A 23,585-nucleotide genomic window follows, 5' to 3' on the forward strand; every position below is an offset into this window, starting at 1 on the left:
GTTATCATGAAATTGGGGAGAAAAAGGGGGGTAAAAATTACAACAAAAAATAAATAAAATGGGGGGAGGAAAAGTTATCAGCTCTAAAAGGAAGAGTTAACAGTTCTAATATTCTGCATGCAGTTCATCCAAACTTAGCAAAGATGAGGAAAGAAGAATGGATGAAAATGATAGAATTATTAAAAAAGGTTTTGTTTGTTAAAAAGAGAGAACATGAGCGTGAGTGTGGTGGTCTTAGATTGTTATGTTGGGGGAGAGGCGTTTTCTACTTAGAAAAATGTAGTGAAGATGATGGCCACAGGAGTGCTCTGGGGTTAAAGGTTAAATGTTAGGGGTTAGGACCAGTAGGTGGTAGGTAAGAGTGTTCCTCATGCCATGCATCTGCAGAGAGTTATGATAAGAGTCATTATTACCTGGATGGGCCTGAATCCTCCCTTGAATATTGAAGCAAGAAAGAGAGAAAAGCCAATGGGAGACTGTACTGATGAGTGTGGAGCCCAACACAGCGGGCAATCATTCACAACACACACACACACACACACACACACACACACACACACAGCAACATTATGCAGCCGGTGGGCCCTTTTGCCAACTGGGTAGTTCTCAGTCCCAGTGAGGAGCCGACAGCAATGACTTAGTAACACAGACAGGGTGTGGAACGCTGCGAGCCAGGACCTACCCTCTGGAGTTGTGACATCACAGAGCTCTGTCTATCTAGCTGCTACCATTCACCTAGGACTAAATTCAGCCATGCTCACCAGGTGTGACCGCAGTATTATTCCCAACACCACAGAGTAAAGACAGAGAGAGGGAGGCGGAAGTCCGAGTCAATCCTGATGGGAACGCTCCTTTTTCTTCCCTTTCAGTTTGCTTTGCTCTGGCAACATGCACGGTAGACCAACTAGGATTTTGCTCCACTTTGGCTGGCAGACATGAGCTTGTTGTTAGTATCAGGGAGTGCCAACAATGATAGCTCTGCTCATTTCAAACAGAGCACGATGACATGGCCTCAATTGCGCAAGTTAAATGTTAATGCAAGATGCAAAATGTTGATGCGAATATCTGACCATTCCATGGCTGAATTTTAACTCTTACTAGAAAAACTGGAAGAAAACTGCTCACAGTAAACACCAGCTCAAAAACAATACTGATACAATTTACTTGGATGTCTCTAAAGTGGAGATATAGGCTACAACTAATGGTGTCCAACCAAACAACAACTTTATCCTTATGTCTGACCTCTTGGTTTGCATTCTTAAAGCGCAATAAAGAGCAAAAGACTGAAGTGACTTTAGAAAAGAGAAATCAAGAGTAATACTGAGAAGTCTGAATGAGATCACTATGTAACCATTTGTGTGTGTGGGGATTGCAATTTATATCAGAGACAAGGCCCATTTTCTCTGGCCGTATAATAGCCCTTTAGTTCTGCTTCATCTGCTTTCCGACTCCACTTCCGTGGCGGCACAAGAGAGGCCAGTGCCAGCACAGAGCAGAGCCAGTATGTGACAGGGCATGTACTGTGTACTCTGTGCCAGTAAACAGTTCAGATTCAGATAAACTGAGCCTGACTGACATAGGAGGCTGACTATTAATAGTCTGTCAAAATGGCCAACACAGAATGATCCAGAAGGTGAGAATGTTGGACAACAAGTTATGGACGGGGTGGGGGTGCCTGTCTGCCTGTGGGACCCAGTGTCTTTAAATGGCATCTGCTTCTCAGACAGGGAGACACCAGGAAGGCTCTACGGGCTCCGTTTCTGTGCCCAGGATCATCTCAGCAATCACATAGCTATGCTTCACACACACACACACACACACACACACACACACAATTCACAAACAAAACATGCAATCACATTCATATGAAGCATCTAAATGAAGTTCAACCCTCTTTAAAAGAAGAAGAATCAAGAACATAATGCATGCCAATGTCAGAAAACAGCACAAGATATTTCCAAAATGTTGGCGCAGTACTAATAGTACCACACTTGTTGACACTAAGTCTGATCAACAGTTTAACTAGCAAGTCCACAACATGAGAATAAAAGATAGTCATCACTATAGTATGGCAAACATCTAGCATCGTTGTGCGACTGGCGGACAGGCAACGGTCTTCTTGGATATGCCTTTAACAACAACGTGGCAAAAATCTAGAGAATGGTTGTTGACAAACACAATCAGACTGTTGCATGCCTGGGTGGAAAGCAGGCGGGAAGGGGAGCCATATATTCTCATTAACTTAGGGCAGTGTTTCCCAACTCCTGTCCTCAAGTACCCCTAACACTAGGGGTGTAATGGTTCACCAAACCCACGGTTCGGTACGCATTGCGGTTTAGGGGTGACAGTTCGGTTTCGGTACAGCGGGAAAATGAAATGCAAAAGTTCCTGTAGTTAATTTTTTGTTTATTTAAGAAAATACAACCTACTGTTATTCCTGATTCCATACATGATCATGAGTCATAATGCCTGATAAGAGCACAAATCGGGAATACCAACACCTTGTATTTTCTTAAATGAAAACACACAATTACTCACCAACAATAAAATAATGTGCAATATGCATGTGAAATCAGGCAGTACCCGCTCTATATAAGCAAGTTAAACCCAAAGTTGTCAATGAATAAACATGGCTCTGATATTGTATAGGCCTATGCTATAATGTATTCTTACAAAGAGAAAAATACACACACTTGTGTGGCACTCAAACGGAGCATGTCTGTAGCGCGGTACTTCTCATTTCCCAGTCCGGGGTAAAGTGATGGGCTGTCATGGTTAAGTATCTCTGTGTAGCCCTGGAGGTCCATCCATCTGTAGTAAGTCAACACAGGGGGCGCATTGGCCAATTCATTGACAACTTCGGGTTTAGCTTGCTTATATAGAGCGGGTAATGCCTATTTACTGAAATGGGTGCGAGAGGGCAAAGTTTATAACGTGGTTCGAGCACTTTCACGAAGTGTTGAAACCCCTATTCTTCTCAACCACGAGAAGGGGCGCATTTCCGTTGCTATAAACATACCTCTCTCAATTGTAATTCCTTTGGCCCGGTCTGAATCAGCTGAGAAGGGATGCTTGAATGCAGAGTTTTTTTGGGGCATTTCTGTCTTGCTCCGGTGGTAGGAATACTGGGGTCACGTCGGCGTAAATGTGTCAACATGTTTGAGGTGTTGGCAGCTGCATAGGCTATTCTCATTGCGCAGTGGCAACATACTCCATCGCCGTTTGATCTATGTAATCTACGGGGAAGCCAAAATGTACTTGAGGAATGGAGTTGGGAAACTCTGACTTAAGGGACACATCCTATATAAACAGGGCCTATTTCCACTGAGAGCAGAAGCTCTTTGCCAACCAATAACAGTAGTGTGGTAAAGTGCACTAAGCAGCTCTAGCTGAGGGAAAACAAACGAGGACAGACGAAATGGGGTAAGTTACCTGATGGTGGGTTGGTCGAGGGCCCGTCGCAAACTGATGGGGGAGAAGGTGTGAGGTCCGGCAGAAAGAGTGTGAGGCAGCGATGGCAAAGCAGAGAGAGGAGGACAGTAACAAAGAGACAAGATGAACAATGAGGGGAACACTGAGGCACGGTAATACAAAACCACAGAGAGCAGTAGAGCTGCCACGTTGTCATGTTTACTGCCATTAGAGGAGATGATGCAGACCTGGTGGTTCCACATGACAGGGGGGCTGGGGCTGGGGCTGGGCATGGATGACTACATTGAAAGTGCAGATAGAACAGTACAATACTTTAAGTATATCATCTTAAAGTCATTGGCACACTGAATAAATGCATTATGACATTCTAAAATTAGGTAACACAAAATGATTACAACATTTACAGGAATGATTATCAACAACTATTAGATAACTCAAGACTGGAAAGCATCTTAGACACAGCAGATGCCAGAGAGTGTGAAGAGGACTGCCTGACAGACACGTCATCAGGACTTATCATTACTGAACCCAGAACATGTCAATCACTACCTCAGACGACACCGTACCCCTCCAGGCCAATCAAAACGAAACATGATCTGTCTGGGTTTCCCAAAGCACACCAGTCATAATACATACAAATGACGCAGAGAGAGAACAGGCACTTACCGGGCGACTCTGCGGTTGCGTGTTCATTTGCTGCGTCTGAGGAGAGTACACTAGAGGTGCTGAGCCAGTATTTTGTCCAGTGGTGTATGGAGACTGTCATAGGGGAGGGACAGAGGGATGTAGGAAAGAGAGGAAAGGAAAGAGAGAGGGGGACATATTTAGGACAGAAAAAGGGAAGAGAGATGGAAAACGGTAGTTAAGAACAAGCTAAGAAGAGATTGGATGACTCATGAGGTTTGGGCATTTTACCTGAGTTCACAATTATTTAGACCAACCAAACTGTTGCTCTCCTCAGCAATGGAGAATAACGGACAGTGTTATTAGCATGGCAAATCTACAGTAGTAGTCTGGTCTTGTTCAGTGTTTAACTAATGTCAAAGCCTATCTGGTACTTTCTGCAGGGGTTAGCACTGAGAGCTAAATATGGGGATATCTTGTGCTAGACTACAGTCGTGGCCAATAGTTTTGAGAATGACACAAATATTAATTTCCACAAAGTTTGCTCCGTCATTGTCTTTAGATATTGTCAGATGTTACTATGGAATACCGAAGTATAATTACAAGCGTTTCATAAGTGTCAAAGGATTTTATTGACAATTACATGAAGTTGATGCAAAGAGTCAATATTTGCAGTGTTGACCCTTCTTTTTCAAGACCTCTGCAATCCACCCTGGCATGCTGTCAATTAACTTCTGGGCCACATTCTGACTGATGGCAGGCCATTCTTGCATAATCAATGCTTGGAGTTTGTCAGAATTTGTGGGTTTTAGTTTGTCCACCCGCCTCTTGAGGATTGACCACAAGTTCTCAATGGGATTAAGGTCTGGGATGTTTCCTGGCCATGGACCCAAAATATGAATGTTTTGTTCCCCGAGCCACTTAGTTATCACTTTTGCCTTATGGCAAGATGCTCCATCATGCTGGAAAAGGCATTGTTCGTCACCAAACTGTTCCTGGATGGCTGGGAGAAGTTGCTCTCGGAGGATGTGTTGTTGCCATTCTTTATTCATGGCTGTGTTCTTAGGCAAAATTGTGAGTGAGCCCACTCCCTTGGCTGAGAAGCAACCCCACATATGAATGGTCTCAGGATGCTTTACTGTTGGCATGACACAGGACTGATGGTAGCGCTCACCTTGTCTTCTCTGGACAAGCTTTTTTCCTAGATGCCCCAAACAATCAGAAAGGGGATTCAGAGAAAATGACTACCCCAGTCCTCAGCAGTCCAATCCCTGTACCTATTGCAGAATATCAGTCTGTCCCTGATATTTGTCCTGGAGAGAAAAGTGGCTTCTTTGCTGCCCTTCTTGACACCAGGACATCCTCCAAAAGTATTCGCATCACTGTGCGTGCAGATGCACTCACACCTGCCTGCTGCCATTCCTGAGCAAGCTCTGTACTGGTGGTGCCCCGATCCCGCAGCTGAATCAACTTCAGGAGACGAGCTTTCTTGGGCGCCCTGAAGCCTTCTTCACAACAATTGAACCGCTCTCCTTGAAGTTCTTGATGATCTGATAAGTGGTTGATTTAGGTGCAATCTTACTGGCAGCAATATCCTTGCCTGTGAAGCCCTTTTTGTGGAAAGCAATGATGACAGCACGTGTTTCCTTGCAGGTAATCATGGTTGACAGAGGAAGAACAATGATTCCAAGCACCACCCTCCTTTTGAAGCTTCCAGTCTGTTATTCAAACTCAATCAGCATAACAGAGTGATCTCCAGCCTTGTCCTCGTCAACACTCACACCTGTGTTAACGAGAGAATCACTGACATGGCAGCCGGACCTGTTGTGGCAGGGCTGAAATGCAGTGGAAATGTTTTTGGGGGATTCAGTTCATTTGCATGGCAAAGAGGGACTTCGCAATTAATTGCAATTCATCTGATCACTTTTCATAACATTCTGGAGTATATGCAAATTGCCATCATACAGACTGAGGCAGCAGACTTTGTGAAAAATAATATTTGTGTCATTCTCAAAACTTTTGGCCACGACTGTACATCTCCAAGGAGATTTTATAACACCAGCCCTTGTGTCGCATCACTTCATGTGTGCATCGTAGGGAATTAAAGCAGCACTTCTTGCCCTCATGAGTGGCTGGTGGTGTGGCTATATAGCTGGGATAATTACAGTTGTGCCACCGGCTGCAGACACTTATTAGGCCAGAGAGAGCAGCTCCTTCAGGCCGAGGCAATGTGTGGGCTGGGGGGACCATGGTGAACACACAGGGTCATGGGAACCCTTTCAACACACACCTTCTGCAAAGGCTGACTCATTCTGGAATTGCAACCAAGTGTGTGTGTGTGTGTGTGTGTGTGTGTGTGTGTGTGTGTGTGTGTGTGTATGTATGTATATATACACACACACGTGTGCACTTCCAAGGCAGTAGGAGAAACTAGCAAATCACAGCAAAAGGCAATGTAATTGACTTGCTGTCTCAGTGACAAATTGATGACCCCTTTAGCAGCCTCTTATGGAGAGCAGAGAAAATAAGAGAGCACCGCAGCAGTCGAAGTTGCTGATGTCCTGTGGAATTCAGATCATTAAGACAAATGTGCTTCTCTTGGACTATTGACAAACAGTACAGGACATATAGAGATACAAAAACACAACCTCCGACCAATCAACAGGCACTCAGTGTATTTAATTCATTAAACTCATACAAGAAGCACGCTGCAACAGTAATTTTGATAGATGTTAGAGAGAGAGCGAAATACAGACAAACACAGAGGCAGGCAGACGGATGGACAGACCAATGGTCAGACACAGAGAGGATGACGGCGGAGACTCGGCTACACTCACCACTCCGCCTGCCTCCCAGCCCTTAGGGTAGCGATATGGGGAAGCTGTGGGTAATGATACCTGAGAGAGCGCCTGCGAGTGGGCATGTCCTGGCGGCGTGCCCGCTAAGTTAGGGTGTCCCTTTGTGTAGTCGTGAGCTGTGTAGGGAGGACCAGGGTGCCTCGGTACCTACAGCACACAGAGCAAGATAGAGGACATCAGATGATTCCAAAATGAAATGGAGTCACTGAAGACATAGGCAGATAGAGGGTATATGCTTGTGTGTGTGCGTCGAGTTAAATGATATCCGGTATTTGTTAGTGTGTTGAAGCGGTATAATTTTGGCAAAGCATCACCCAGGGAATGTTCACAGTCACACACGCACAGGATTCCGCAGGTCCTGCTGCTGAGGAATGTAAATAAGGTGCTAAAGCAGGGATTAACCCCGGTCTGTCTTTGTGCAGAGGAGCAGACCTATGCTGGACATGAAGTGTGTTGTGCCCCGCTGTGCAGAATCAGGCTCTGCCCTGGCTGTGGAGTGCTGCCCTGTCTGTCCCTTTGCAGTGTGCTTTGTGCTGTACTATCCCCATGCCCTGCCACTGTACTGTGAGCTGTAACCCACTGCAGGTGTTGCTGCTGCAGCAAGCCTGGCACAGCAGATAATGCAGGCAGCAGGCAGGCCGGCCAGCCCACCTCTGCTCCCCTGGGCTTTGTGGTGCCTACATCGCTGCTGCTTCTGCACAGAAGCCTCTGTACGGTAGAGGCAACACTCTTCTGTTTGTTGTACGACAACATCACTGTTTTTCTCTTAACACTGGTTTATTCTCCCTAGCATCTCCCTGTGTGGCCCATTTCCCCTGGTTGACCCAGGATAAAGCAGCTAATCTGACTTCTGTTGCCAGGAGGAGGAGTCTCTGCCAGTGACTGACTCCACTGACAGGCAATGTGACAGTCGGGGTGGGGGAGGGAGAGTCCAGAAAGCATCCCTCTCCTCAGCAGCAGAGCAGAGCCTTCCAGACCGCTAACCGACCCCAAGAAGGGTGGTGAAGTGAGGGCAACACACACACACACACAGCAGGGGGTAGGTGGGGGATGATGCTGACGGTTATTATGAATCACTATATTGCAGTGGGCCCCTGAGGTGACAGCCACATCTTTCCAGCAGCAGGCTGAGGTCAGGTTGAGAAGTGATCTCCCATCCGTTTCTGTCATACATTACACATACGCAACATTACACACCACACACACACACGGCGTTCGTTTTCTAGATTTTATGTCAGAACTAAACAGACGTCTGTGCGTCAGACCTGTGAGATGTGGTTGAGGTATGCTTGTGAGGTTCACAACTAGTGTGTGTGGTATGAGCATGTGTCTGTGGTGCAGTAGGAATGTGTGTGTGTGGTGCAGGGTATGTACTCACGCTATAGACGGCAGCGACACCGGGCTGTGTGGGGAAGATGCGGTCATCCAGGGATGGCTGAACCCGAGAGAACCTGGGACGCGTCATATTAAGGAAAATTCTGAAAAAGTGTCAACTTAAGGCCAAAACGGGTAAAAGGTGGGGGCATCAACAACCTCAACAGCAGCACACATTCACATGCTTTGGGACATTAATGCACTGTTCTAAACAGTTGACGGCTAATAAATCTTGCAAAAACATTAAAAAGTCTTTCAATTCAAACATGGCAAGTTTATCACATCTTTGTTCTCTAGTTCCTTTAGCAGGTTTTTAGCCAATGTTTCCCCATCCCGACACTGCTGGCCCCCCCTCCCTAAAGCCTCATCTCCAAGAGTACACTGTGTACCTTTACCAGGGAGCGTGTATGTGTCAAAGGGAAATCCCAACATGGATTTCCAAAACTCCTACTCTAGGAATGATCATGTTCCAGATGGCCCATTCCCATTTTACTCAAGGTACCAATTTCAAAGTTAATTTTAGAATCTATTACTAACTTAATAGGTCAATCATGACAGCTGAAAATAAACTCCTGAAATGTACTGTCTCACATCTAGGCCTATTTGACTTAGAGCCCCTTAACCAGGGACAGCCCGGTCTTTCTATTTCCTGATAGGGTTGTTACCATGTGATCATGGGTCATGACTGATTTTTATCAGGTTGCATTCACTTTTGCAAATTTCACAGTATATTCTTATTGTGTATATATTTCCAACATCACTACTTTTTATTACTCATTTGTTAATATTTTGATCAAGTGTACTGCACTGTTGAGACCTTGCAAGTAAGCATTTCACTGTACCGTTTACACCCTGTATCCTGTTCATGTAACAAATAAACTGATTTCATCAATGACTGCTATGATGGAGTGATGAGGAGGATGAAAAGAGGGAGAGGGGAAATGCCAGACAGATAGAAGAGCTCAGTAACCTGCTCAGGCAGTTTGTTGGGTCTTAGAGGCACACACACTGGTCACATGATTTCAGGGAAATAGAACGCCTGGCTTTCTTCTTTCTCTGACACTTTTTAGTCATTCCCCAAATCCCGCCCTCCTCCCCTCAACCCCTCTCCCCCACTCTTTCCTTGCCTGCAGGGGCCCTGTCTCCCCTGGCCTCCCGCCAAAACCAACACTCCTCCCAATACGTTTTATAACAGTGGAACTGGAGACAGCAGCTACACAGCATAACGAGGTTCTGCTATAGGTTTCCACACTTAACTCGTGCAGATCTACGCGTGTACTGTGTGGAGTCAGATTGTTTAGAGTAACGTGCACCTTTTGGTATCATGATACCTCGCAGGTCCAGACTCCCAAATAGCAGCATTCACAACGGGGCGACAGAGGTTCTTGTCATCTTGTCTTTTGTTGTGAAAGCAAATTCAAAGTCTCTTGTCTTGTTGAAGTCTAAGTCACGTTGCCAGATGCGTCACCGGATTCACATGTGTTAACAAAATAGCTTCTTTATTGAGGTAAAATGTACTTACTATGACTGATGTGGTTGTCCCTCCTTGCTATTTTAAAGATGAATGCAAACTAAGTCGCTCTGGATAAGAGCATCTGCTAAATGACTAAAATGTAAATGTCTTCCCTTGCTAGCAAGTTGGCTAAACACTGCAAACGATGTAGCCTTTTAGCTTCCCACATCACCATGTGAAATAATCTGATGTATAATGAAATAATATGCCCTGGCAAATATATTTATATTTGCCGATGTAACCTACAACATTATGCCAATTTGATATGCTGCTTCAATGTATTCACTCTCATATTTAAAAATATAATGTAAAAAAAGAGAAGAACAAAAACAAAATCTGTTTAAGTTTCCAAATAGGCTAGAATAAATGCATCACTTCTAAACAATATACCTTTTTGGGGGATTCTAGTAAGGCTACAATGTTGTTTGGTTTACTGTTTGAACAGTCGCTGAGATTATATTTGGTTATCAATGCAAAATAGGCTGCTTATTTAATGTCAATCTAAACCGAGACAGCAATCTTGAAATTTTAGGTTATTTTGAAGTTGATTAGCTTCCCATATCAGCACATTCCCACATGTGAAATAATCAGATTTAGAATTAAATAAAATGCCCTGGCAAATATTTGTATACTGGCCGGTGTAACCTACAACATTATGCCAATTTGGTATGCTGCTTCAATGTATTTAAAAACTAGAATGTCATCCTGTTTTGGTCACAAAAGCACATCTCTCGCAGTTGTTTTTACCAATAGCCTGGAATAAATAGTTATTTATTCTAAACAAAATACCTTTTGGGGGGATTCTAATAAGGCTACAATGTTGTTTGGTTTATTATTTGAACAGTCACAGAGATTATATTTACTTATCAATGCAAAATAGGCTACTTTGATGTATAGCCTATAGATCAGATTAAGGAACCAAGCGAGTTTAATTGCCTACACAACCAAGCCCCCATGGCTATGCAAGGAATGATATGGCACGTTACATTTTCATGTGGTACCGAGTATAGAGAATGTCACAGCGCACAATGAGCCGCCCCTTTTGTGACAAAAAAAACGACACTGCGCTACAGTCTCCGTAGGGTATTAATAGCCCATGTGGAAGGGAAAATACAGTATAAAAAAATAAAATAGACACTTGGAGCTACTAAATAAAGCCAAAACAAACAAAAAGAGTCCGAGTGGAGATCCCTACTGTGAGTGTGACTTCACTAACCTTTAACATGGGCAGGGTGATAGCTGTAGCCACAGTCTAGGGATAAAACAGACAGGAGTGAATCCTGATGCGGTGCGGTCTTGTGTGGTGTGTGTGTGTGTGAAGGGCTGGAGGGAAGGAGGTAGTAACAATAAGGGAATCTGAGTCGCAGGCAGCAAGGATGTTTCCTCCAGGGGTCAGAGGTTAGCAGGCCACGCAACGGCAGATGGGAAAATGATCAGATGAGACGAGACAGCTGACACCACCAGGGATTTGGCAGGAGGGACCACATGACTCTTACTGGAATTACAATTTGATCTGATTCCTGCAATTGCTATGTAGTGATGAATTGCCTAACCAAATCCCTTCGCATGTGCAAAGCAAGATTTTGTTAACACAAATATGTTCCCAAGAAAGCTAAGGCAGCTGGACTAAATGGACTATCGCCCCCGTAGCACTCAATTCTGTCATCATGAAGTGCTTTGAGAGACTAGTCAAGGACCATATCACCTCTACCTTACCTGTGCCCCTAGACCCACGTCAATTTGCTTACGCCCCATTAGGTTCACAGACGATGCAATCTCCATCACACTGCCCAATCGCATCTGGACAAGAGGAATACCTATGTAAGAATGCTGTTCATTGACTACAGCTCAGCATTCAACAGCATAGTACCCTCCAAACTCAAATTTAAGCTTGAGACCCTGGGTCTAGACCCCCGCCCTGTGCAATTGGGTCCTGGACTTCGACGGCCACCTCCAGATGGTGAAGGTAGGAAACAACATCTCCACTTTGCTGACCCTCAACACTGGGGCCCCACAAGGGTGTGTGTGCTCAGCCCTCTCCTGTACTCCCTGTTCACCCATGACTGCGTGGCCATGAACGCCTCCAACTCAATCATCAAGTTTGCAGACGACACTAGAGTGGTAGGCTTGATTACCAACAACGACGAGACGGTCTACTGGGAGGAGGTGAGGGTCCTCGGAGTGTGGTGTCAGGAAAATAACCTCTCACTCAATGTCAGCAAAACAAAGGAGATGATCGTGGACTTCAGGAAACAGAAAAGGGAGCACCCTCCTATCAACATCGAAGGGACAGTAGTGGAGAAGGTGGAAAGTTTTAAGTTCCTCTGTGTACTGTACATATCACCGACAAACTGAAATGGTTCACGCACATAGACAGCGCCTCTTCAACCTCAGGAGGCTGAAGAAATTTGGCTTGAACCGAAAACCCTCACTAACTTTTACAGGTGCACAATTGAGAGCAGCCTGTCGAGCTGTATCACCGCCTGGTACGGCAACTGCACCACCCACAACCACAGGGCTCTCCAGAGGGTGGTGCGGTCTGCACAACGCATCCCCGGGGGCAAACTACCTGCCCTCCAGGTAGGGCTGGGCGATATGGCCAAAATATCATAGCATGGTATTTTTCAAATTTGACAGTATTTTATGTTTTTGATTAATAAAAGTTGTACATTTTCTTTATAAGTAGTGTGTGACCCTAGGGTGGCAACACATATATTCTAAATGATTTCAATGGGTCTTTCTCCATTCTGATTGTTTTATACTGTTCAATTCTGTTCAATTCAACTTCAAACGAAAATAATTTCCAGCATTACCAGCACTCATTTGAGATCATTTCCACACTGCCACGATATGGGCAAAAATACTAGGCCTTATTTTTAACCAAATGTTGCAATTGCAATTTAGAACAAAACACGGGTGAACTTTTGGAATCATGGAAATAGAATGTTTAATAGAATTCTAGTTAGAATATAAATAATAGTAGGCACTTTGAATACAGTGTTGTTTGTCATGACGACTGAAAATGCCATGGACGAGTTATTGTGACAGGGTGAGAACCAAAGTGATGTTTAGTGTTTCCTAGGGAACCCTATAATCTTTGGCTACATTAAATCTTTATTCATATAGCCAACATACTCATGCTTCACCTTTTCCTCTTTGATTTAGAAAATACTGTTCCACAAACAACATGCTGATTTATGCCTCCACCAGTACTTGTATCAGGCTGTATTAGCTAGCTACGTTTGCTCTGACTCAGTACTTTTTTTATTAGCTAGTTAGCTAGCTAGCCAGCTGACTAGCGATTTGTGGCTAACACAATTTAGCTTAACTTGCTAAGAAAATACAAACTAGCTGTTTGCAGATGTAAGAAACACAAACTAATATTGTAATTATAGAACGCATGTGGATTTATATTAAGATCAAAGTGAAAACATCATTGTCATCAACATTGTTGCATGTGCTGCATTGACCATGCAGACTGAACGCAAGTGTCTTGTGGTCAAGCAACAAATGCTCCTTGAGTGACAGGGGGTGGGACTAGGTCTATGTGGAAAGCGGCATGGAGATAAGAGTGTGGAGAGGGATGACTCAAGTAGCGGAGTAAACTATAAAAATGGACGTTACACACAGCGTATCACATTTAACAAACCAAACATTAAAAATACCATTAAAGAAAGTAAAGTAAAAACCCAAACCGGTCCGTGCATAAATACCGGTATATAGTTAAATATGGTATACCACCCAGCCCTACCGCCAGGACACATACAACACCTGATGTCACAGGAAGGCAAAAAAGATCATCAAGGACAATAACCACCCGAGCCACTACCTGTTCACCCCACTATCATCCAGAAGGTGAGGTCAGTACAGGTGCATCAAAGCTGGGACAGAGAGATAGAAGCTGTTTTTCAATCTCAAGGCCATCAGATTGTTAAACAGCCACCACTAGCACAGACAGGCGGCTGCCTACCTACAGACTTGATATCATTGGCCACTTTAATAAATGGAACACTAGTCACTTTAATAATGCCACTTTAACAATGTTTACATATCTCGCATTACTCATCTCATATGTATATACTGTATCCGTCACTATCTATTGCATCTTACCCACTCTGTCACTGCTCATCCATATATTTTAGACATATATTCTCATCCCATTCCTTTACTAGATAGTGTGTATTAGGTTTTGTTGTGGAATTGTTAGATATTACCTGTTAGATACTGCTGCACTAACAGGTAATGTCTGATCTAGAAACATAAGCATTTCGCTACACTCGCAATAACATCTGCTGACCATATGTATGTGACCAATAAAATTTGAACTGTTAAAGGCCATATTTTTTTAGCTACCATATTTTGTTATACAAGCCCAATTCCACTGGGTCTTATAATTAAATGCATACCCACATATTACCCTCAGAGACACTGGCACTAGGGCTGTGATGGTCATTGCATTTTAGATGACGGTTACTGGTCAGCCAAATGACTGCAGTCCCAGAAGACTTGCTTGCTACAACACCTTGCTTGTTTCAGCAAGGAGAAAAAAGTTTAATCACGTTGTAAAAAGTTCATCCATGTTCATCCAAACAGACTCTGCCTAGAAGGCCAGCATCCTGGAGTCACCTCTTCACTGTTGACGTTGAGACTGGTGTTTTGCGGGTACAATTTAATGAAGTTGCCAGTTGAGGTCTTGAGACTGGTGTTTTGCAGGTACTATTTAATGAAGTTGCCAGTTGAGGTCTTGTTAGGCGTCTGTTTCTCAAACCAGACACACTAATGTACTTGTCCTCTTGCTCAGTTGTGCACCGGGGCCTCCTACTCTTTCTATTCTGGTTAGAGCCAGTTTGCGCTGTTCTGTGAAGGGAGTAGTACACAGCATTGTAAGAGATCTTCAGTTTCTTGGCAATTTCTCACATGGAATAGCCTTCATTTCTCAGAACAAGAATAGACTAACAAGTTTCAGAAGCAAGGTCTTTGTTTCAGGCCATTTTGAGCCTGTAATCAAACCGACAAATGCTGATGCTCCAGATACTCAACTAGTCTAAAGAAGGCCAGTTTTATTGCTTCTTTTATCAGGACAACAGTTTTTAGCTGTGCTAACAATTGCAAAAGAGTTTTCTAATGATCAATTAGCCTTTAAAATGATAAACTTGGATTAGCTAACACAACATGCCATTGGAACAAGAAGGGATGGTTGCTGATGATGGACCTCTGAATGCCTACGTAGATATTCCAGTAAAAAAACAGCCATTTCCAGCTACAATAGTCATTTACAACATTAATGTCTACACTGTATTTCTGATCAATTTGATGTCATTTTAAAAATTGACTATTTTTGGGGGCTTTTCTTTCAAAAACAAGGACATTTCTAAGTGACCCCAAACTTTTGAAAGGTAGTGTTGCAGTTGAGGGTCATTTTATTTTCATGACGGTCTTCATCCATAACCGTCATTTATATGGTTAACTGTAATTGTGCCAGCCCTAACTGACACCACCCATTCAACCCTGCAAGCACCAGCTACAGCCATGAGAGTTGCTGACCACACTAATTAGTAATTAGTCTGAGCTTCATTTAGTTTCTGCAGCGAGAGCGGAGGAAAATATGTCATCTATTAGAGTTACAAAAGGCCAAGGGATCAGATGAGAGAAAATGAATGTCTGTACAATTATGCACAGCCAGGTAATCAGCTCATTGCTACATGTGGCCAGTAGGGACTGGATAACAAGTGAGCTTTAGCAACCTAGGCTACAACTTCATTAGAAAACATGTCATGTTTTGATGCAGCAGACAGAACACAGTGAAAGTAGGGAAGGGAAACCCTGGTCTGCCCCAGACAATAACCTTTTTACATACATGTAAAACACTGATCTGTGAAGGGCATAGAAGGGCACCTATCACAGCTCAGTAGACACTGATGTTAACAAAAACCAACCCCTCTAAGTCCCTCTGCTCCTTTGCCTCCTACCAGGTCAGCCCAGACCTGTAACCTAACCCCTAAGCCCATCTCAAGTACAGGTTCAGGTTTCCAGGCTCTGATACAGATCATTAGGTTCTGCAAGTCTAGTAGTTCATTACCAATCATTTTGGGCCACTGCTACAGGCAATACCCGGCACCCTATCCCGATCCCTATTTTGCCTTTGAACGTACAGTAGCCAAGACCCTCCGACTAGTCCCATTTAGAGCCAGCAAAGGGGGAAAAGCCACTGTGTCCCTGTATCATCATGTAAAGCCACTTATGTGGGGAGTGTGTATGTAGGAGGGAGAGAGAGAACGAGAGAGAGAGAGAGAAAGGTGCTGATAGAATAAGAGAAAGGAAAGGGAGTAGTTCAGTGTTAGAAAGTCAAATAGGATTTTCTGCTGACTTGACTGTTCTGCAGACAAATTAGATCACCTAAAAAAAAGTGTTTCTGTGAGAACATATTCAGGACAAAAATCTCAAATGACCTTCTGAATCACCAGACTACACAGAATGCCCAAAGAAAAAGAAGTCACTTGCAAGAGTTAAGAATTCATTACACTTTACAATGACAAGAATCAGACAATTACTTGTTATAGAATTGATATGCTAAGTTTATCTACTACAGCGTCTTCTCCTCTACCCATCTAATAGCACAGTGACTAACCCTGAGGCTCCCTCCCAGTCTGTAGTTGTAGCAGCCTGGAGCTATAGCCTACCTGAGGCTGAGTGCACTGGGTTCAGAGTGAAGGAACAGGAAGTGACTGGAGACAGCCAAGATGGTGCAGACACAAAACCACCCCTTCACTGTGCTCCGTTCCGTTGTCCCACCAGACCAGGTTCTCACAGCACTGAATAAACACAAGGTTCAAGACGCTGTCTGCTATGGCCTGGGACTGCCTTCTCACTACAGTTACTACTGACAATGCATAGGAAGTTAGCTTATTCAGACTGCTTTAGCCGATTTTGGAGCAAGGATCTTGAGAAAATGTATGGTTGACTTGACAGTAATTTTAACGAGAAGTCTCCTGTGTTTAGTAAGGACCATCAAAGTTTGACGAAGGCTTGTGCGATACACTGTATGCCGAGGTATTTAGAAATTATACCGAGATATTTAGAAAATGTTCAACACCTTCAATTTGTTTGTATGTTTGTTTGTTTGAGGTGCCCTAAAGCTCATGCTATGCCACTGCTTACAGTGAGGGAAAAAAGTATTTGATCCCCTGCTGATTTTGTACGTTTGCCCACTGACAAAGAAATGATCAGTCTATAAACTTAATGGTAGGTTTAGTTCAACAGTGAGAGACAGAATAACAACAAAAATCCAGAAAAACACGTCAAAAATGTTATAAAATGATATGCATTTTAATGAGGGAAATAAGTATTTGACCCCTCTGCAAAACATGACTTAGTACTTGGTGGCAAAACCCTTGTTGGCAATCAGAGGTCAGACGTTTCTTGTAGTTGGCCACCAGGTTTGCACACATCTCAGGAGGGATTTTTGTCCCACTCATCTTTGCAGATTTTCTCCAAGTCATTAAGGTTTCGAGGCTGACGTTTGGCAACTCGAACCTTCAGCTCCCTCCACAGATTTTCTATGGGATTAAGGTCTGGAGACTGGCTAGGCCACTCCAGGACCTTAATGTGCTTCTTCTTGAGCCACTCCTTTGTTGCCTTGGCCGTGTGTTTTGGGTCATTGTCATGCTGGAATACCCATCCACGACCCATTTTCAATGCCCTGGCTGAGGGAAGGAGGTTCTCACCCAAGATTTGATGGTACATGGCCCCGTCCATCGTCCCTTTAATGCGGTGAAGTTGTCCTGTCCCCTTAGCAGAAAAACACCCCCAAAGCATAATGTTTCTACCTCCATGTTTGACGGTGGGGATGGTGTTCTTGGGGTCATAGGCAGCATTCCTTCTCCTCCAAACACGGCGAGTTGAGTTGATGCCAAAGAGCTCTATTTTGGTCTCATCTGACCACAACACTTTCACCCAGTTGTCCTCTGAATCATTCAGAGGACAAACTTCAGACGGGCATGTATGTGCTTTCTTGAGCAGGGGGACCTTGCGGGCACTGCAGGATTTCAGTCCTTCACGGCGTAGTGTGTTACCAACTGCTTTCTTGGTGACTATGGTCCCAGCTGCCTTGAGATCATTGACAAGATCCTCCTGTGTAGTTCTGGGCTGATTCCTCACTGTTCTCATGATCATTGCAACTCCACGAGGTGAGATCTTGCATGGAGCCCCAGGCCGAGGGAGATTGACAGTTCTTTTGTGTTTCTTCCATTTGCGAATAATCACACCAACTGTTGTCACCTTCTCACCAAGCTGCTTGGCGATGGTCTTGTAGCCCATTCCAGCCTTGTGTAGGTCTACAATCTTGTCCCTGACATCCTTGGAGAGCTCTTTGGTCTTGGCCATGGTGGCGAGTTTGGAATCTGATTGATTGCTCGCTCCTGTGGACAGGTGTCTTTTATACAGGTAACAAACTGCGGTTAGGAGCACTCCCTTTAAGAGTGTGCTCCTAATCTCAGCTCGTTACCTGTTTATTAAAAGACACCTGGTAGCCAGAAATCTTTCTGATTGAGAGGGGGTCAAATACTTCTTTCCCTCATTAAAATGCAAATCATTTTAACATTTTTGACATGCGTTTTTCTGGATGTTTTTGTTGTTATTCTGTCTCTCACTGTTCAAATAAACCTACCATTAAAATTATAGACTGATCATTTCTTTGTCAGTGGGCAAACGTACAAAATCAGCAGGGGATCAAATACTTTTTCCCCTCACTGTATAACCAACTGTAAGTTAATAAATTCTTGACATTAGGGCTCCAGCTATGCATTTGGTTGGCTAACTTCATAGCAAAGTGGTTAGCTTGCAAGATCAAGCTTCTTGGTTACAGCAAAGACAAATCAATCCCCTCCTGGATAAAGATCCCTGCTTCCTGAATTACTTTCATGAGGTCCCCCCCAATTTGGAAAGAAATATAATCAATTTCATAAAAATAAAATAATCTACACACACAATTCCCAATCAATGACAAATAGAAAACAAGTTCAGCCATTTCTGTAATTTTATTTAAATAGAAAAAAGTTAGGAAATAAAATAAACAGACTCGAAATTGAGCTCAGGTGCATCCTGTTTCCAGTGATCATCCTTGAGATGTTTCTACAACTTAATTGGAGTCCACCTGTGGTTAATTCAATTGATTGGACATGATTTGGAAACGGCACACACCTGTCTATATAAAAAAAGTCACAGTTGACAGTGCATGTCAGAGCCAAAACCAAGCCATGAAGTTGAAAGAATTGTCCATAGAGCTCCAAAACAGGGTTGTGTCGACGCACAGATCTGGGAAAGGGTACCAAAACATTTCTGCAGCATTGAAGGTCCTTAAGAAAGCAGTGACCTTCATCATTCTTAAATGGAAGAAGTTTGGAACCACCAAGACTCTTCCTAGAGCCGGCTGCCCGGCCAAACTGAGTAATCAGGGGAGAAGGGCCTTGGTCAGCGAGGTGACCAAGAACCCGATGGTCACTCCGACAGAGCTCCAGAGTTCCTCTGTGAAGAAGGGAGCACCTTCCAGAAGGACAACCATCTCTGAAGCACTCCACCAATCAGGCCTTTTCGGAAGAGTGGCCAGACGGAAGTCACTCATCAGAAAAGGCACATGACAACCCACTTGGAGTTTGACAAAAGGCACCTAAAGACTCTCAGACCATGAGAAACAAGATTATCTGGTCTGATGAAACCAAGATTGAACTCTTTGGCCTGAATGCCAAGTATCACGTTTGCAGGAAACCTAGCACCATCCCTACGGGGAAGCATGGTGGTGGCAGCATCATGCTGTGGGGATGTTTTTCAGCGGCAGGGACTAGGAGACTAGTCAGGATCGAGGGAAAGATGAACGGAGCAAAGTAGAGAGAGAGCCTTGATGAAAACCTGCTCCAGAGCGCTCAGGACCTCAGACTGAGGTTCACCTTCCAACAGGACAACAACCAAGACAACACAGGTGTGGCTTCAGGACAAGTCTCTGAATGTTCTTGAGTGGCCCAGCCAGAGCCCGTACTCAAACATCTCTGGAGAGACTTGCTGTACAGTGATGCTCCCCATCCAACCTGACAGAGCTTGAGAGGGTCTACAGAGAAGAATGGGAGAAACTCCCCAAATATAGGTGCGCCAAGCATGTAGCGTCCTTCCAAAGGCTGTAATCACTGCCAACGGTGCTTCAAAGTACTGAGTAAAGGGCCTGAATACTTAAGTAAAATGTGATTTCAGTGTTTTATTTTTAATACATAAAAATAAAAAAAATCTATATGGATATTGTGTGTGTGTATTGATGAGGGGAAAAATCTATTTCAATTAATTTTAGAATAAGGCTGTAACGTAACAATATGTGGAGAAGGTCAAGGGGTCTGAATACTTTCCAAAGGCACTGTATACAGTTGAAGTCGGAAGTTTACATATACTTAGGTTGGAGTCATTAAAACTCATTTTTCAACCACTCCACAAATTTCTTGTTAACAAACTATAGTTTTGGCAAGTCGGTTAGGACATCTACTTTGTGCATGACACAAGTAATTTTTACAACAATTGTTTACAGAAAGATTATTTCACTATATCACAATTCCAGTGGGTCAGAAGTTTACATACACTAAGTTGACTGTGCCTTTAAACAGCTTGGAAAATTCCAGAAAATGATGTCATGCTTTAGAAGCTTCTGATAGGCTAATTGACATCATTTGAGTCAATTGGAGGTGTACCTGTGGATGTATTTCAAGGCCTACCTTTAAACTCAGTGCCTCTTTGCTTGACATCATGGGGAAATCAAAAGAAGTCAGCCAAGACCTCAGAAAAAACATTGTCTTGGCTGATTTCTTTTGATTTTCCCATGATGTCAAGCAAAGAGGCACTGAGTTTGAAGGTAGTCCTTGAAAAACTTCCAATTGCCTCAAATTATGTCAATTAGCCTATCAGAAGCTTCTAAAGCCATGACATAATTTTCTGGAATTTTCCAAGCTGTTTAAAGGCACAGTCAACTTAGTGTATGTTAACGTCTGACCCACTGGAATTGTGATACAGTGAATTATAAGTGAAATAATCAGTCTAAACCATTGTTGGAAAAATTACTTGTGTCGTGCACACAGTAGATATTCTAACTGACTTACCAAAACTAGTTTGTTAAGAAGAAATGTGTGGAGTGGCTGAAAAATGAGTTTTAATGATTCCAACCTAAGTGTATGTAAACTTCTGACTTCATCTGTATATTTAATACATTTGCAAAAATATCTAAAGAAGTATTTTCACTTTGTCATTATGGGGTATTGTGTGTAGATTGAGTGGTAAAAAAACACTTGAATCCATTTTAGAATAAGTCTAACGTAACAAAATGTAGAAAAAGTCAAGGGGTCTGAATCCTTTCCCGAATGCACTGCTAATCTTTTGCCTTGCCCATTCAATTGCACACATACACAATCCATTTCTACATTGTCTCATTACTTTAAAATCCTTCTTTAACCCATCTCCTCCCCTTCATCTACACTGATAAAAGCAGATTTAACAAGTGACATCAATAAGGGATTATAGCTTTCATCTGGATTCACCTGGCCAGTCTCATGTTTTGTTAACTTAGTATACACATCACATAAAGTTGTCTAGATAAAAACACCATACACAGAAGAATAGAGCATACATACAAAACCACTCACATTAAATCAGTCTAGATTCGTGTAAAGCTCTTTTGATGGTGGACATGCTAGCTAGCTGTTGTGTGGATAAGTCCAGCTTGTTCTAGAGCAATGGTCCAAAGAACTGCAGACTGCCTTGGAAGGCCATGTTTTCTGATGGTTGTGCCAGCAGGTGCAGGTCCCATTGGTCATAAGCTTTGGCTGCTGCTCTGGTGCACCCCCGGAGGATGGGTGAAGACTTCCACCTGAACTGGTCTGACATGTATTCAGGCAGTTTGTGCTGTGTTGCCTTGAAAACAATCACTAGGGTGTTACAATGGATCCTGTCCGTTGGTAGTTTGATTACAGATTTTGGAAGAAAAACCTGTCTTTATGTGTTCCCTCCGTGAATTCCCAGTCATGATACGAGCAGCCCTGTTGATGATACCCTGTAGCTGGTTAAGACCCCTCTTATTGCACTGATGTAGGGTGGGAAGCCATACCGTGGCACAGTTGTCCAGGTGAGTTATCATGGTGGTAGTAGATTGTCAGGAGGATGCCCTTGGAGACGAAGTCCCTTTACCTTTTTAGAGCGCCAAGCCCAGAAAGCCATTTCCCTGTGACCATGCCAGCATGTTCATTCCAGTGTAGGTGTGGGTCCAACTTCTTCCCCAGGTACTTTAAGCAGTTTACTTGCTTGTAAGTTTTTTGTCTGTCTGTTATCGTGATAGATTTGGCTGTGTCTCAGCTTTTGTGGGATGCCAAACAGCATTTCCTTGGTCTTATGAGGGTGTAGGGAGAGCTTGTTATCAGCGAACTAAGACGCTTCCCTGTTGATGTCGTTTAACACTGCATCCTCACACTCCCTGGTGTATTTGCTGAGTAGTATAGGATTGTCTCATCTGCAATTATGTATGCAGCATTTCTCCAGCACTGATGAAAAGTCATTTATGTAAATGCAGAACAGCAGGGATCCAAGCACATTCCCTTGTGGGACTCCATTCACCACACTGGGCTAATTGTACCTGGGCTAATTGTACCTGGGCTAATTGTGTGCTCTGCAGTTTGTACTGACTCCTCCCCATAAGTATGATGTGAATCACTTGATTGCAGTGCTGTCAAAGCCTAGTTTCGCAGGCTTCCTCTGGAGTGTGGGGTGGTGTAGTGTCAAAAGCTTTCTCCAGATCCAAGAAGAGCGCTGCTGTGACCTGGCTGTTACAAGCCGACTTGATGTCCTCCACAACCTTTTGCACTGTTGTAGACGTGAAACTTCCTAATGCAACGTTGATAGGCTGTAAATAGTCCGTTGAGTGAGAAATAGTTGGCCACCTGTGTCTGCACCAGCCTTTACAACACTTTGGAGACAGCACAAAGAATTGATACTGGACGGCAGTTGGCCACATCCGATCTATCCCTACTTGGTGTTATATAAGCCGTTTTCTATTGACATGGGATTTCCCCAGTTGAGATTAACAGGTTGAGGATATGAGTCAGGTGACTCGCTATCACTGTGGCAGAGTCCTTTAGAAGCCTGTAACGTTGTTATGGATGAAGTGGTGATTAATGTCTAAAATGTAACTGTTCTTATGGATTTTCTAATAGACCTTTCACAACTTGAAGAAATGCCTTTGCATTGATTTTGTTATGTTTAAGTCACTCAGATAGCATAAGAACACAGCATAAGCTATGGCAAAATATGTAGAATTGCAGGAAATTTGCTTTAAAACTGGAAAATGTTCTCTGCCTCAAGGCTAAATGTGTAGAATTGCAGGAAATGTGCTTTCAAACAGCAACATTTTGTCCCTGCGGCCAAGAGGGCATCCTCTAAAACTTTTGGTCGGAGGCTGCACCATCGAAGATGATAAGACTCACAGACTAGCACTCTGTAGACAATACTTTCATTATGACTGGACATTAGATCAAAATCATAATGTTTTAATCATAAAAAGCCACTAGATCCTAACTTTAAATGGCCGGATCAAATGAATTAAGACTCAAAGTTGATATTCAAAGTTCATACAAATCAAGCAAGGCACGTTTGTTAGTTGATCCAATTTGGCAGAACACTTCCACTGGCTGGGATCAAAAGTGTTCACAGGGACAAGAGGTTTCTGAAGTGAGAAAAATGCTCTTGATCCATTTCTGTTTTTAAAAAAA

At 43.4% G+C, this 23,585-nt stretch overlaps 1 protein-coding gene across 13 annotated transcripts in view; it reads right to left on the reverse strand.

Annotated features, from left to right (window-relative positions):
* Positions 1-23,585, reverse strand: part of LOC115207708 (eukaryotic translation initiation factor 4 gamma 3) — a 62,390-nt gene that overhangs the window by 37,270 nt on the left and 1,535 nt on the right. For 9 of the 13 annotated variants that reach the window (XM_029775114.1, XM_029775116.1, XM_029775107.1 and 6 more), the window contains exons 2-7: positions 8,293-8,365; positions 6,894-7,061; positions 4,099-4,191; positions 3,660-3,710; positions 3,433-3,465; positions 414-434 (exon numbers count right to left, since the gene is read on the reverse strand). In XM_029775114.1, the coding sequence (XP_029630974.1) occupies positions 414-434; positions 3,433-3,465; positions 3,660-3,710; positions 4,099-4,191; positions 6,894-7,061; positions 8,293-8,365 (439 nt within the window). Of the gene's footprint in view, positions 1-413; positions 435-3,432; positions 3,466-3,659; positions 3,711-4,098; positions 4,192-6,893; positions 7,062-8,292; positions 8,393-23,585 lie in introns of all 13 variants that reach the window. The other 4 variants (XM_029775113.1, XM_029775111.1, XM_029775109.1 and 1 more) reach the window with 4 other exon arrangements.

The sequence above is a fragment of the Salmo trutta genome, chromosome 14, assembly GCF_901001165.1.
Source record: "Salmo trutta chromosome 14, fSalTru1.1, whole genome shotgun sequence".
In the NCBI taxonomy this organism is placed as follows: Eukaryota; Metazoa; Chordata; class Actinopteri; order Salmoniformes; family Salmonidae; genus Salmo; species Salmo trutta.